Raw genomic sequence first — 15915 nt, 5'->3', positions numbered from 1 at the left:
TACTATTTTAAACTCCGCAGGGCCGAGTGCTGCTGATTACCGCGCCACAGAGAGAAATATTTCCCAAGCTCACTTTTTCTTCTTCTCCCTCGCCATCTTTTACGGCTTGCAGACAAATTCCGTTGGAGGCAGTGAGCTGTTATTTCGGCAGACATCCTCCCTGTGATGGAGGCTCTGGTTACAGAGAGCTGCCTCTGGATCACACACATAAACACAGACACACACACGCGCATGCACACACACATGTATACACACATACACTGTGCACAGCAGACATTCCTCATTTTACTCAAGGAAACAGTCAAACAGAAATAGATAATCGGTAAAACCCTCAAAAATTCTGAAACGATGAGCTAATTCAGGAATTATTTTTTACCAGCCAGCACCATTTCTTCTCCACGACGCTCTCTGGGCCACAGATGCCTCTGTGGCATCCAAGTCCCTGTAAACTGGGGCATTAGTGTGTTTTCAAAGACTGGAAAAAGTAACCACTCGCTGGAGAACATCATTAAGCCGATTAATGTTTTTCATCCCAACATACCTGCCTTTGAACTGGTTTGTCTGATATTTAAGACTTTAAGTGGAGCCTCACTGTTCTGTGAGGGGTTTTGTGTGCGTTAAGACTCTGCTGTCTGAGCTCTGTGGTGAATTACGGCTGACCCATGAAGACCCCGGGCCCCGCTGCTCCTACCTTTGGAAACCCCCGTCATCTGGATCACATCGGACTCAAACTGGGGGCAGCGCACGGCCCCTTCTGTCTGACACTAGCAAAGGACGATGGAATGAAGGTCCGCTGAGGTGTGCGTGTTTGTGTGCGTTTCAGTTTGCAACACAACACTCCCGTCTTTCTCTCTGCCTGTGCCCCATAAACCTGTGTGACAATTAGTTGTTGTATCATACAGCCAGAATAATGAAGGTTGTTTGTTAGAAATAAATGCATAAAGATGAATAAGTTGATCAGATTGGTCATGGTTGTCCATATAGAGTTCAGCAAAGAGATGGACGACCTTTGACCTTCGCATCTTGATCAATAAAGGATGGAAATTAGCAGAATTTGACCATTTCTGACTTCCCCAGCATGCAGTGGGAAAGCAGTCTGATAACAGCTGCTTTACAAACATCCACCATACATATCAGAGAGAACCCTTACACATGAAACTGCAAAGAACACGTTCGTTCAATCCAGATGACGAAATCTGCACGTCTAGTCCAGACACTTGAAGAATTTACTGTGCATATTTTACAAGAAAAGTCACTTTTACAATGACAAATGTCAACATAACCAGTCTTACCATTGCCAAGCAAGCGTGTCTCACCTTTATGTTGATCCACACTTATTGTAATTCTTAGCAAATGTGTTGTTTTGACCACAATACGGTAAATATACAGAGCGCATCATCCAAATAAGCAGCAAAGACTGCGAAATCATTGCACCATTGTAAACATTTGTCCAGTGACATCCAATAAGCTGGTGGAGGAGCCTACACTGCACCAAAACACATCAAATCCTCAAACCTGATGAGTTGCTGCCCCCTGCTGTAACTCTGCAAACATGAACATCTTGAAATCCTCCCACCAACGTGTGGCAGCATGAGTTTCAAGTACTAACTGATTGCATCACCTGTGAGAATGAATAAGTCTTAAACAAATTACATAAAATTCAAGCTTACAGCATTGAAGCTAAAGAAAGAAAGAAAAACCTGAAAACCTCCCTTTTATTGATGAATTACACTGATTTTCTGGATTCTTAAGATTTTTTCTAATAAAATGGACTGTGTGACTGCATGCGTTGAACGTGCTGCGACAGTAATTGTGCTTCAGTATGATTACAGCAATCAAGAGAATAAAGACATTATAACACATAATGGCACTCTTGGAGTTGGCTCCCAATATCGCCACAGAAATAAAAATACATTGGAATTTCCTGCACACGCTCCTGCGCAGACCTTCAATGCTTACCTGGATGGTATCTTTTGTATTAGATGGCATAGATTGCAATTGTTTTAAATTGTTCAGAAAAGACACAATGCAATAAAAATTATTTATTTATATGCAAAAAAAATGTCTATTACAAAAGTATGTAGTAAAGACAACTGATGAATTATCAATAAAGTACAAAAACAGTTGTGAACATTAAATTAATGTCTGTTTACATGCATGGCACTTCCATGAAGTGCATTGTTGGAGAGGTTCAAGGCTGACAGCTGCGGTTTAAGTATGCTGGTGCTCCACTCAGCTGAAAGAGTAATTATAGATGCATTTGGCTAAAACTGCTCCAATTGATATCATCTGCACTGATGTTTAATTATCGTTTGAGAGAACAGAATCAGGCGGTCACTCATCCAGCCTGGAGTTTGCTTACATTTGCACACATATACACATTCTGTGCGCACACACACATACTATTCAGTGGCCTCTCTCTCACAGATGCACGCACACACACACACACACACACACACACACACACACACACACACACACACACACACACACACACACACGTTCAAATCACGTCTGTAACTCTGTTAGTACATTCAACAAGTGATGCAACTCCTAAAAATCAGGGTGCCTCATTAATTCGGCCACTCAGCACAGTGTTAGTGATTTCAGTTAGTCTTGGTTAGATTATTAGTTTATTAGTAGGTTAGTTTGTTAGTTTGCAGAGAGCCAATAAGAGCTCTTCCGTTAGTTCCTGTTAATTTAACTTAGGAGATGTTAGTAGCTTGTTGAGAGAACCAAACTGTCTAACTTATTTATAAGGACTCGTGTTAGTTCGGTCATTTAAGGACTGACACAATTAGAGCTATAAGGCTTTAGTAGGACTGCCCATTACTAAAAGGCATATAAGAATGGCACTAGAGGATGTTTAGGACAAAAGCTTCCATGTAATGTCATTTAATAAGCATTACTAGTAGCACCAGGCATGCTTTGATTCACGTAAAGATTCAACAAGAGGCGGAATCATTTGATTTCAGCCAGACCAGAGATGTTAGTAAGAGCAGCGGGTGGGCCTTCACAGCCTCACCACTGTTAGTATCAGCACCACAGTAAGTTAGTAGTAGAGTCGAGGTTTGCTTGGCTTGTGTGTATCACTTGTGGTGACAACAAGCCAGGCACTCACCTGCGAAGGTTGACCACACAGTGCACAGGCAGAGACAGAAAGATGGTCTGAAGGCGTGAATTTAGCCTGTGAAGCAAGACACAGTCTGGGAATATCATTTGGAATCAGATCATAATCGATTTTGTAAGGATTCTTCCAAAGTATGTGGTCAACCCAGTTTGGTATCAGCAGCTGTTTCTGCTCCTCTTTTCATCTAGTGGTTAATAACATCTCCCTTCCCAGGTCCTGAAACCCTTCTTGACTTGGCTCACTTTTAACAGTTTTCATTGATTTTCTTCTTTATTAATCAATCCGAAGTTGGTCATTTCAAGAAGAAGGATTGCAGGATCATGAGAGAGGAGCGTGTGCATCAGACTGCGGGCATAAAGCAGAGGGTTAGTCCATGGGTTAGAGAGAACAAGGCCAGCCATCAGCATTCAGAGTACAGGTTAGTAATCATCCGACTGTTAGCAGACATTAGTATTGTTAGATATTAGTGAGATACTGTTAGTAGAATCCAGACCTGAGTAAAAAGCTATTTGCACATCATTATTAGCATTTGCTGTAATTTGCTCAAGTATCAGATGGTGGGGCTGTGGGCATCATGACACTTTAATTAATGCCAGCAGGCATCATTTAGAAAAGTACACACCATTAATTTCCAGCGACATTCTTGTGATTGTCTACATCACAAGAATCCCCACCTAACTGTTACTTCAATGAGCTCGAAACAAAGGCTAAGAATCATCTGTAAATATCTTTCATCCCTTCTCTGGAACATCCAGTGGCTAAAGGAAGAGCTTCAGGCATTTTGAAAACTTTGCAGCTATGAGAAAATTGCTAGAAAAAAATAAAGCAGCTAGGAGCTTCAGGACCATAACAAATGTCTGTGTTGTGAGACAGACATGACACACATGCACACATACAGGAACAAACACACAAACAAATAGAGCACATGCACACAAACACGTGCACTCACACGGACACACACGCGCCCACACACTACAGTTAAAATACACATTCAAAGATAGTTGGTATCACCTCTAAATGAAGAGGTTTCAAGACAAAGAACATACTGTGTGAATAACACATTGTCACAATGTGAGAAAACTCATCATCCTCACACCCTTAATCAGATTTTTTTTTAACATTGCAGGATTAAAATATCAGAGCTTTCCAGTTCTGGATCTGGCATGGATACCTGCTGGCTCTGGTGAGAAGCGACCACACAGGACAGCTTCATTTAAACGCCACTTCTAGTGAATTCAAAGTGTCTTATAGAGGGAGATGTGACTAAATGATAAACAGAGTAACCAAGGTAACAGAGAGAAGAGGTCACTGCACACAGCCGCTGAAATAAACAGGCGTGAGAGGTGTTCGATGGCTGCCGTGTCAGTGTTCTCCATCAGCCAAAAAAAATGAGTGTGGGTGGATGAAGCTGTATTAATATTACTCACAGCCAGGAAAATACACACATTTTAAGAAGACAGCGAAAAAACACTGCAGCAAATGATTTGGACTCGAAACACCACCCATGAAATACCTTCCCGCTAAATCTGATCATGCTGACAGTGACTGCAAAGCGCCGGCGGCATTTTTAACTCTTCAAAGCCATTTTCACGCAGAAGAGGCCGAAGTCGTCTCTCGGCGGGGGAACACTTGAAGGTGGATCGTCTCCTTCTGAAGGCTGCAGCAACGACACCGAGCGTCCATCGCTGCAGGAGAAACGACATGACGGTCAAAAAGTGAACGCGTTTCTGCTCCCTGACACTTCCCCAACACCTTCCTGCTGTCCTACTTTGCATGACATACTTTATAAGACACATTTTGGTCCTGGTCTAACAAACTTTTTTTTTTTTTTCATGATAATCCTGCATAATGTAGAATAATGAATGTGAAAAGCTGATTATGCTAATCTGATTTGGTTATAGTCTCCACTTTCAGGTTGGTTTATCTCCTCTTTTAACCATAATCCTGGAAAGGCTAGCAGCATATAGCGGAAAATATGGCAGCACTTTAACACATAACTAATCTCCCATGTTCTATCTGTTCCCCATTTATCTGCACTCTCAGCCAGCACAGAGGCTTAGCACACAGACGCAGGGACACATCCTGCATGTGGGCAACTGGCTCTGCAGTTCAGATTCATCTGGACCTTTATAACAAGCCACAGTGAAGAGGGCAAAGCCGATATGAGGGAAATAAAAGTCACCGTGGTGTAAATCTAGAGGCAGATCCTGTATCTGTCTGTGAGGCAGCACGCTAGAGGGCGATGGAGCGATGGCACTGGTGAGGTCCGGTGTGAGCCCAGATCTGGTTTCCAATCAGTGTAACTGGAGAAGAACACACAACACAAAGCAGCAGAAAAGTGGGACGGGACCAAATTGTCCACCCAAGACACCCCAGGGATTACATGTTCTTTGGTTTTATGGTTTCCCCTCACTGCTTTTAAATTAGACTCAGATGAGCATGAAATGCTCCCACTGATAGATGACATAAATCACTTGAGAGAGGCGTCACTGCTATCTGTATTAAATCCAATTCTCCATATTGTGTGTCAGTGAAAATGAACCTCCCCCATGATTTCAGTAAAGATAATCCAGCCTGTACACATAACCTGTCCTGCTGCTGGTTCCTCGTTGGATCCTCCCAGTGTCCTGACTGGTGACATGTCAGCAGCTCTGTCCAGGAATCCAGTGCTAAGTCCATGCAGCACTGACCACAAGGTTACCTACAAAATAAAAGCATATTACATGTGGTACATTTTACAGCTGATCAGAAATATTTATAGTTGGTGTTACAGTACAATCAGAACTTTAGACTGCAGCTATGAGGCTTGCGTTAGATGTGTTTCAGTGCAAAGGCTGCAGCTCATGAGAGAAACACCGTGCAGGCTATACTGTATATACTGTACCTACAGCAAGCCCGAGATTAGATCAGACTTCATTCCAGTCTGACATGTGTCCACCAGAAATAGCTTTTCTATAAATATTCTATTTTAATATTCATAAACCCTGCAAGGATGTCAGATTGAGGACATTATCTACGGACTAGGCCCTCCTCTGCAGGACATGAAATGAGTCAATATGTGTCTAATCGAACAAAAAGCAATTAAACCTGTTTGATGAGCGCATTAAAAACACTGAATGTTAAAGAAAAGCAGAACAACAGGAGCCACAGGGTCGTCTTTCCTACCGCTGATCTCCAGGGTCCACACCACCTGTCCCGCAGCATCAAACGGTGCGAAAAGATCACATCTTCCTCCTCTTCTTCTTCATATTTCCATGCTGAGAGCAGGATACCAAACCTGCAAACACACGCCGGGTGTGCGCACTGATTGCACCTGCTGTAAAAGCCTGGTCACCCCATCGGACCTCCGCACGAGCCGCGGCAGAGCGTCGTCCATGGCTGCCGAGCTGAGACGAGCAGATGTGGGAGTGCCAACAACAGCTGCGCACTGACGGGAGTCCAGTCCAGCAGAAACGGGATAAAGTGGAGACGGAAGCCCCGGGACAAAGGAAATGGATGGGAGGTATTAAAGAGAACAGCGTCGTCTTTGAGCAGGCTGCACTGCTCAGACCTGAATTAATCAGTGCTCTCGGTCTCCAGCTGCTGCCACAGGTTTATGGTCTTTAGTATGCGCGCCCTTCATCCACCATCTGTGTTTCCTGGGCAACCGAGGACTGCCTGCAGGCACCAGCTAATACACAGCAGCCACCTCAGAGCAAAAGCACTCCAGTACTCTGCTGTGCTGTGACTTAAAGGGACATGCTGTAGCATCACTGAGGGTTTGCGTGAACGTTCAGGTGAATTATTAACGGATTTCTCCAGAATAAGCACACATTTCCCTTTTCTGCTGCACAAAAACACACACTAAGGCTGATCTGCAGATCTGCCATGATGGAGAGGAGCTGATTTGCATTAAAACCAGTGATAATGTCAGTAATAATGTAATATATTAAAGTTTATCCGATGCTCATTTAAGTTCCAAGCCTGATCATTCATTCTGTAATGTTTATTAATTGTTTTGTCTTACTGTGACTTTTTTTATTGACATCCCTGTGGTATTTCTGTAATTGTGGTTTCATGTCTGCTTCATGTGAAGAACTTGGTGTGTGGATTGTGACTAATAAAGGATGGCTTTCTTTCTTACTTCTGTCATCTGATGAGGTTGTGATGCTCATGTGAAAGCTACAATGTTTTAATGGATGAACATTTATTTTTAGATTTTTGCTGCTTGCAAAACAGTTTGGCCTTAAGCTGGCAGATGAAAGGCTTACAGAAAGGGTTTATTTTCCAGTGAGTGTGAAGCTGTGCAGAGGTCTGAAAGAAGCACTTCTGGGCCAGAGGGTGGTGCTAGAGGAAAGGCCACTGCAGAAAAGAGTACAACTGGCATACAGTGAGCAGAAAACTAAGGTTATGAAGATCCAGGTGATTCCACAATGCACACAATTAACAGATTACTCATCAAATGTGAGTAACTGTGAGGTAAATGACATCTGAAGTTGAAAAAAAAAATTAGAAATCTTTATGTATTTATTCAAAACTGCACTGAAAACTGAAGGTGTTTGTGAGACACACAGCATCATGAACTGCAGCCTATGAGCCACGAGATGTAAAGATACAATTAAGTGTTAAAAGGCTGAACTGTCAAAGAGCAGAACATTTTCATCTTTAAAAATATATTTCTAAATAGTTATTTATATTTCATTTCATTGTTTAAATAATTCAAGTTCTTAAAATCGTTTTGCTACAATTTGCTATACATAATCAGAAAATTAACCAAAATTACATACGTAATTTAGGCTTAAATAGAATATTTATTTTAGAATTAAAATAAGTGAGAGATGGAAAAACCTGACAGTGAGACATCCATCCAGCTGGGGGCGGCAGCGTGTGCGCTCTCACAGACTCGTCCTTCGTGTCCGGTGCATCAGGCGGTCTGGCGGTAACATCTCGGGAAGTCCGTGTTGTTGCAGCAGTACAGTTCATGCATCGGTCGGGTTCTGCAGGTCTCTCAGGTTTGTGCCGAGTCACCGACCATCTTTATCTGAGTAACAGCAGAGCCGCCAATGATCCCTCTGAGGTGACTCGGTGCAGGATAACCTGCATCGTGAACGTTAGTGAGACCAAGAGAAGCTGCCCTCTTCCTCCCGAGGTTGAGTACATCCACATCCCGGTGTCTGACACCCCGGCGTCTCCCCTCAGCGACCACTTTGAGGAGGTGGCAGATAAGATCCGGCTCACGGCGGAGCGCGGCGGCCGCACGCTGCTGCACTGTAACGCCGGGGTGAGTCGCTCCGCCGCCCTGTGCATGGCCTACCTGATGAGGCACCGCGGCGTGACTCTCCTGGAGGCCCACAGGTGGGTGAGGACCTGCCGGCCCATGGCGAGGCCGAACGACGGCTTCTGGAAGCAGCTCGTCCGGTATGAGATGGAGCTTCGTGGGTGCAACTCCGTCCGAATGGTTTCCTCCTCCATGGGAGAGATACCAGACATTTACGAGGAGGAGGCCAGAAATATGATGCCACTGTGAGGAGGTCACTGCACTGCGTGGGGACATTTCTACACTGTGCTGTGTCACAGAGGCTACCTGCAGTGTTAAAATACTGTCTTTATACTTCTACCACCTGTATGTGACAGCTACTCATTAATAAAGCATGAGCCCAACGCATTGTTCAAGATTAAACCAGTGGTTCCTCTCCTCTTTAGGTTGTGGCTCTTCATAAAAATGTGCTCAAATTGGGACCTCTCTCACATTTTTATGAGTTAATAGCTGTTCCACCAAAGAGTTATTCCCACTCGAGATTTCTCAAGTTTCTTGAGTAAAATTACACAAATAAGACGTTACGAGTTAAGTTAAAAAAAAGAAAATGAATGTTGCTAGTTTATTCTTTCCTCCACAACACCTCCTTGGACCCTTTGAAGGGGCCCTGACCCCAGATTGGGAACCACTGGATTAAACTAACAGTCTACAGTGGATAAATTAGCTTCTCGACCAGCTGCAGCAGTAAAATGCTGCAAACACATTATTGCGTTAGTATAAAGTATTGTAGTATTAACTCTTATGTAAGGTCATAGATAATGATAGCTTTCCTTTTTCTGCATAATGAGTCGTACTTTTGATACTTTCACCTTTTGCTGATACTTTTTTTTTTTACCTTGTGTTTGTATTTTTACTTCCATAAAGCATTTAAGTACCTGTGATGAATATGATCTGAATCACTGCAGCTTTGAGAGTCAAGGCAGCCAATCAAGCTCATTTGAGACTAGAAAGTACAAAAAAGCTTTTATTTTAGAAGCAATACTCCTCTTGTTTCAGTACACACACTTCTATGCAATCATACATTTGAAAGACAGCAGGATGTTTATTTATGGACAGCCATTCCTACAAAAGTGAAATAAATATCTTATTTAGCCATATGGTCACTAAATATCTTGAAAACATGCTCATTTAATCCTAATTCCATCCAGACTGTGTGATGATATCCCTCATGAAAAGAGCAATGGGTGTAAACTAATTTGCTTATAAAATTTTCTTTGCAGATTTCACACTGAAAATATTTTTGGGAGAATAATCCTTTTTTTCTTCTACCAAGAAAAAACTATCTTTTTTTGTTGTTTTTTACAGAAAGTGCTTTCCATATACTATGACCACCGCCCAATAGAAATATTCTGTTAATCGAAACACAGGCACAACACAAGAATCACACATTGCATCACAGTAATATCGTTCACAATTTGGCACAAGGCTGAACATAAACACACACACCTACTGATGAGAAGAGGTTTTATCTAATGTAGCAGTGGTCAAACTATCTCCAGAGACATAATAGTGCAGTCCCAACAGTCAAGATGATGCAGCTGTTGACCAATTTCCTCTTGGTCAGCAGTTTTTACAAAACAATCCATCACCAGTCACACCACACAGATTGTTTGTCACTGAGATTCAGTCTGGATCAAAAAAAGAGGCATTTCCACGTGAACCCAACACCCTGACAGCAGCAGTTACTCAGTTATTTAGTTGTATTTCAAATGATGAGTTCAACATTTGGGAAATTTGTTTGTTACTTTTTTGGCAAGACTTAGATGAGAAGATTGATACCACACATGTTTGTATGCTAAATATGAAGCTACACTCATTAGCCGGTTAGCTTAGCATAGCATAAAATGCTCTCATCCATAATGTAGTGCAAAACCACAACATATTTTTGCACTTGAATTAGCAAGAGATGAAATGTGTTGATTGAGCTTTGAAGGTGCTGAATGGATTTTGTCACATCTGGAGAGCCAGGCTAGTCGTTTCCCCGTTTCCAGTCCTTATGCTAGGCTAGGCTAACCAGCAGCTACCTGTAGACTTAGTGTTATATTTACCAGAAAGATATGAGAGTGACCTTGATCTCATTTAACTCTCAGCAAAAAAGCAAATAATCAGATTTTTTTCCAAATGTCACACTATTGCTTTAAGAACAGACTTTCTCTGTTCAGCCTGTTAAGGTTTCAACCTTTAATAAGTTTAAGTGGGTGAGCACAGTGCTAACATCTGATTTGGAAAATAATGGTTGCCATTACATTCATCTGGCCACCGCCACATGGTCATGAACACAAGAAGAAATCCCACTGGGATAACTTTGTGCATATATATGATCTCTTCATACATTTTATTTAATAGACATTTAAAACCTCAACAAAATTGTACACGGCCAGTATTTTACAAAGATTCAGATGGCTTATTTAGGTACACAGTGCAATTACTTAAGCACTGCAAACAAGTCTGGAATCAGCTAATATTTTAATCTGCTACTGAAATATCCTGAGTCAGGACCTTAGTCAGGTCAAAGTACGAGATTGATTTAAAAGTGGAATAATGACACAAGTGCAAAAACCGCATGCTTATTTTACCTTCGCTGCATTTCACCAATTCCTTCAATAAGGCAACAGTGTCGTCTGCATAGTCACACAATAAGCATCTAAAGGTACATAAAAGACGAATGTCCATTTAACACAAAGTGAAATCAATGCAGAGTACACAGAAAGACGCAATGCCAGTATCCATTCGTCCACTTGTCACACAACCCCCAGTGTATTCAACTGCTCGAGACAATGGCTTCAACAGAGTTAGTTCAGATCACATCTGAAAGGAAATTGAGAGAATTCAAAACCCACAAAATATTTAGATTATTCTAATTTAAATGGGGGGGGCTCATTTCTTGACATCAACAACTTACGTGCTGTTCCAGTTTTCGGTATTCTGTGGATTTAGGTCGGCGTGTGGATCTGGATTTCTTTCCTTCCAAAACAAAGGCGATTATCTGTGGAACAAAGACAAAGAATATTGGCAAGTTTTCAACTGACTTAGCCTTTCTTGGATGAAGCCTGAACTACAAAACAACTACGGATAGCCAGCATGCTGTAAGAGGCCCCTGCAAGAACCAAGAGAGAAGTGTTTTCAACGCTGCCAAGAATACCAGCAGCAGGGAGACTCTTCTCAAAGTGCACAACATAGTTCTGCACTGTTAGTCTGATGCTAATTTAATGTAAGGTGTTAATCATTCCATTGCATACAGTGGGGATGTGACTGAAAATAAGACAACGGTCTGCGACAGAACTACCTGAGTAATTTCTGGGTTTCAAAATATTCCATTTACATCATCATCTGTTGGAACAGCAATGCACAGACCACATTTGCAACTCAAATCTGGGTCAGTGGAAACATGGGACACATGCTTCAGAGAGGTCTGAGAGAAAAAGTACCTTGCGCTTATTGTGGTAAGTGATGTAAAGCACCGCCACCAGCACCGCTGTAGAGACAAGGTAGGCAAAGAAATGACTGCTTTCAGCCTCATCCAAATTGGTATCCAGCTGTTGTTTTTCTCCCTCATTGACATCTTTTCCTTTTGACTTTTCCTCATCAGCATTATTTCCTTCTGACACGTCCCCATTGGTGCCCTTTCCTCCTGGCTTTTCACCACTGGCGTCTTTTCCTTCTGCCTTATCACCACTGGCATCTTTTCCTTCTCCCTTTTCACCATTAGCGTCTTTTCCTCCTGCCTTTTCTTTTCCTCCTGCCTTTCCACCATTGGTGTCTTTTCCTTCTGCCTTTCCACCATTGGTGTCTTTTCCTTCTGCCTTTCCACCATTGGCGTCTTTTCCTTCTGCCTTTCCACCATTGGCGTCTTTTCCTTCTGCCTTTCCACCATTGGTGTCTTTTCCTTCTGGGTTTCCACCATTGACATCTTTTCCTTCTGGATTTTCACTATTGGTGTCTTTTCCTTGTGAATTTACACCATTGGCGTCTTTTACTTCTGGATTTTCACCATCGGTGTCTTTTCCTTCTGACGTGACCGCTTTGGCATTGTTTCCTTCTGTTTCTTGCTCATTTGTCTTCTTTCCTTTTGACGCTTCCTCATTGGTGTTTGTTCCTTGTGACGTTTCCTCACTGGCGTTCGTTTTTTCATTGTTTTTCTCCTTGTCTTTCCCTCCTGACACTGCAGGATTGCCAGTTGTCAATATGTCTGCAGGCTCCTGAACACTGGGTTTTCCATGTGTGTTGGCCTGACCCTCCTGACTTTGCTGATTCTTCTGCACACTTGTCACTTTGTTGTGGTTGTCATCGCTTTCCTCCTCTTTTGGAACATGTGTATTTACTTGTTCTGGCTTACTTTCTTTCAGGTCTTTGTTTGCTTGTAATGTCATGCCCATTGCCTCCTGATCTCCCTCGGGCTGTTCTGGTACTATCACATTATTAGTTTCAGAATTGTTTACTGCTTGTTGATTCATTTCTGCTTTGTCTTCAGCTTTCTTAGCACCAGATGTATCTGATGGATTGTTACTGTCATTTTGCTGATTTGATTTGCTTTTTTCCAGAGCAAGGCCACCGGGTTTTTGTACTGGAGCCCCTGAAAAAAGAAAAAAAACAACTGAAAATGTAGAGTTTTAACCAGCAGAACACAAGATATGGTGTCAGGACGCACCAGTCTGATACCCGTATCAGATATCAGTCAGACACTGGCCAAAATAGCTGGATTGGGTATCGGTGACAAATGGACCGTCTGTTCATTTCATTTGTAAGTTTACATCTATGTGTGCAAACTACATCATACATCAGTGCACTGTTAGTATTTTGCCAACAGACAGCTGAGGTAAGACACCTCACTCATGGTTAAAGCTCTAGATGAGCACAAAAATGGCAACCACCAACATAAACCACCATAAACCAGCTGTGTTGTTTTACATGCGTACAGATTGGTACAAAAAATGGTTTTAGTCTCTATGCCTAATTTCCCCATTTATGCCAACTGTACAGGGTAGAATTCTTATATCACTCACTCATTTGACTGATACAAAGGCTCAAAATTATGCATCACTCTGGGCCGCTCCGACTCTGTTCTATTTGCTTGTCTTCATTACTTTTCCTATTAATTTTGGATATTTTAGCAAGTTACCATTATTTGTTATTCAGTAATAAATAAGATTCCAGTAAATCTCCATATATTTGTTATGCTCTGGTTTACAAAGCTAGAGAAGCAATGGTTAAGTCAGGCCTAATGTTACCTTACACATAACAGAATGACCCCAGTCTCTTCCTCACAGCCAGGCATGCAGCGTACTCATTAAACACTAGCATCAGGTCAGTGTGGTGGTGACAACAGAAACAGAGAATAAAATGCCACGTATTAAAAATACTTGTGAATGCTGCCATTGTGAGTTCTTCATTGCTGACATTGACACGTCTTTTTGTTTGTCCTCATTACTTTTCCTTCGGTGCTTCCGCTGCAAATCTTTGAATATTTAGTTCATGCTAAGTCTTAGTTCTGTCCCACTTTGTCAGTAGTGTTTTCTGTCATCTTCTTGACAGTTTAACCAACTTCATTAAGTTAGCTGAGATGATTTCATTGGAGGATTTGATCATTATGCTATAAAAAGAACATCTCAGAGGCCATAACATTAAGGGTGAGGAAGCAGCCTCCAGAAGTTTGAAACATGACATCTAGTTTGGTGTACAGGATGAACAAATGACAGTAAAATTCATTGTAATTACTGTTATTTTTGTGGTCTTTCCTAAAACTACGAGAGAGATACACCTTAAGTAACTAAGCGTTGTTAGTGTTGTACTGAACTCAATGGTGGCTCCATCCCATTTAAGTGTCCTATTAAGCAGGCAAGAAGAATACATTCACCTAATTCACCCATCTGAACTAACCCACCTAAATGGATTGCAGCTGTTATTAATGTTAATTTCACCTGTGGTTTTCCTGATATGAGTTGTCAAAATGTCAGTGGAAAGTCCCTTAAACAGAATGTAACCCAGTGCATCAATACCACAAACCACAGCCTTTGTAAATGTACATACAGGTCGTTTATAATAGCTATAACAATGTCAACAAAAACTGAACATTATAAGCTCGATGAATGTATTTAAGTTGTGGCACAGCTGCGGTACTGGATGGCAGGTGTATCTAAGTAAGTGGCCAATGAGAATGTCCATGTGACATTCAGAGTCCCATAACTAAGATTCATACACCTGCAAGTCCAGGTAAAACAGGAAACTGCATAGAGGTTGGTCTTAGGTAAATTGACTTTTAAAATTTTGTTGGGATAGTCCTAATAATATCAACTACGGTGGTTCAGTGATTATTAGCTGTTGTTTTGTAGAGGGGCTGCATGTTATTTTAGTTTATATTGTGCTTACACGGGACATACTATTCAATAAAACTGTTACAAACTGACTGACACATTAAAAAAAAAACCGAGGGAGAATTTCAGGATAAGAGTTCCGGGTGCCTGGGCGTTAAATGAATCTGTTGTGTAAACTGTGACTTAAAGGTGTAGCAGAAGTGGATTTGGGGTGGGGATGTGCCGTCATTAGAGTCCCAGGTCCGCTAACGATGCAATCCACTGCAAGTCGGAAGTCAACATTTCAGCTGCTCAGAAAAACATGGACACCTGCAGCAAACTGATGTTCATTTAGCAAGTCTCTGAACAGGAGAGCTGCAAGTGCTCCATCACACTCTTCACTCTTAATTACTATTGGAGTCATCTCTAACAATCTGTTGCAATAATGGAAAAATAAATCCTCCGTTTTTTAATCTTAAAAACTATATATATAGTTTTCCCGGTCAGAGGTCGTTTTGTTCCGATAAATGCTGATGAATCCGACACTCCACGAACACGTCAGACAGTACAAATGGCAGTGTTTATCTCGTTTTACGCGCTTTTGCTTTTTGCGCAACGTTATATTTGGTTTGGAGTACTTCCTACAATACTTAACAGTTTCTTTTTCGCAATACATGTCCATATTGAAAAGTGTTCATTCGGTGCAGTTTAAACAGCACGGACGTGTCAAATGCACTGATTTGAATTGATTTACATTCAACCCCTGAAAGAGAAGTCTGTCATTACTTCTTCCTCTCTCAGATAAGTGGCATTGTGTAATATAACGGTGTGACTGCGTTAAGGGCTGGCAGGGATTATGGAGGAGCCAAACATTTCTCTGAGCAGTCTGAAGGAGGCATAACGTTACATGGCAAAACGATATAAATCTCCACTCACCTATGACCGAGCAGCAACAGAGAAATACTGCGACTATCAGAAAGGATGTCCTCATTGTGTCCACACAACGACGAAGACCCAGGGGAAAGCTATTCAATCTCTCTCTGGTCCGAATCCGCGTTGACAAACACAGGTCGGCAGGTTGGAGGGTTTGGGTATGATGATGAATCCCGTTCCTGCTTCCGTGTACAAACCGATCTGCTCTTCTTCTGTGGATGGAAATACGGACGAGGAGTGTGCTGCCACCTATAGGCTGAAGGCCG

At 41.9% G+C, this 15915-nt stretch overlaps 2 protein-coding genes and 1 long non-coding RNA gene across 3 annotated transcripts; 1 reads left to right on the top strand and 2 right to left on the bottom strand.

Moving 5' to 3' along the window:
• Positions 1-2779: 2779 nt before the first annotated feature.
• LOC139332800 (uncharacterized) lies at positions 2780-6865 on the bottom strand. The gene is made up of 3 exons (XR_011602300.1): positions 6296-6865; positions 5313-5831; positions 2780-4815 (listed from the first exon to the last, which is right to left on the bottom strand). It is a non-coding gene; the product is annotated as an uncharacterized lncRNA (long non-coding RNA).
• Positions 6866-8027: 1162 nt separating this feature from the next.
• LOC139332783 (dual specificity protein phosphatase 18-like) lies at positions 8028-10510 on the top strand. The gene has a single exon (XM_070964885.1). The coding sequence runs from the start codon at positions 8091-8093 to the stop codon at positions 8634-8636; it is 546 nt and encodes a 181-aa protein (XP_070820986.1). The 5' UTR covers positions 8028-8090; the 3' UTR covers positions 8637-10510.
• Positions 10511-10634: 124 nt separating this feature from the next.
• Positions 10635-15869, bottom strand: tgoln2 (trans-golgi network protein 2). The gene is made up of 4 exons (XM_070964884.1): positions 15653-15869; positions 11855-12999; positions 11329-11412; positions 10635-11234 (listed from the first exon to the last, which is right to left on the bottom strand). The coding sequence occupies exons 1-4, from the start codon at positions 15705-15707 to the stop codon at positions 11229-11231; spliced, it is 1290 nt and encodes a 429-aa protein (XP_070820985.1). The 5' UTR covers positions 15708-15869; the 3' UTR covers positions 10635-11228.
• Positions 15870-15915: the final 46 nt, after the last annotated feature.

This window comes from Chaetodon trifascialis, chromosome 6 (assembly GCF_039877785.1).
Source record: "Chaetodon trifascialis isolate fChaTrf1 chromosome 6, fChaTrf1.hap1, whole genome shotgun sequence".
NCBI classification, from domain to species: Eukaryota; Metazoa; Chordata; class Actinopteri; order Chaetodontiformes; family Chaetodontidae; genus Chaetodon; species Chaetodon trifascialis.
Note: the sequence above shows the minus strand (reverse complement) of the source record. Positions and strands in the feature narration are given on the sequence as shown.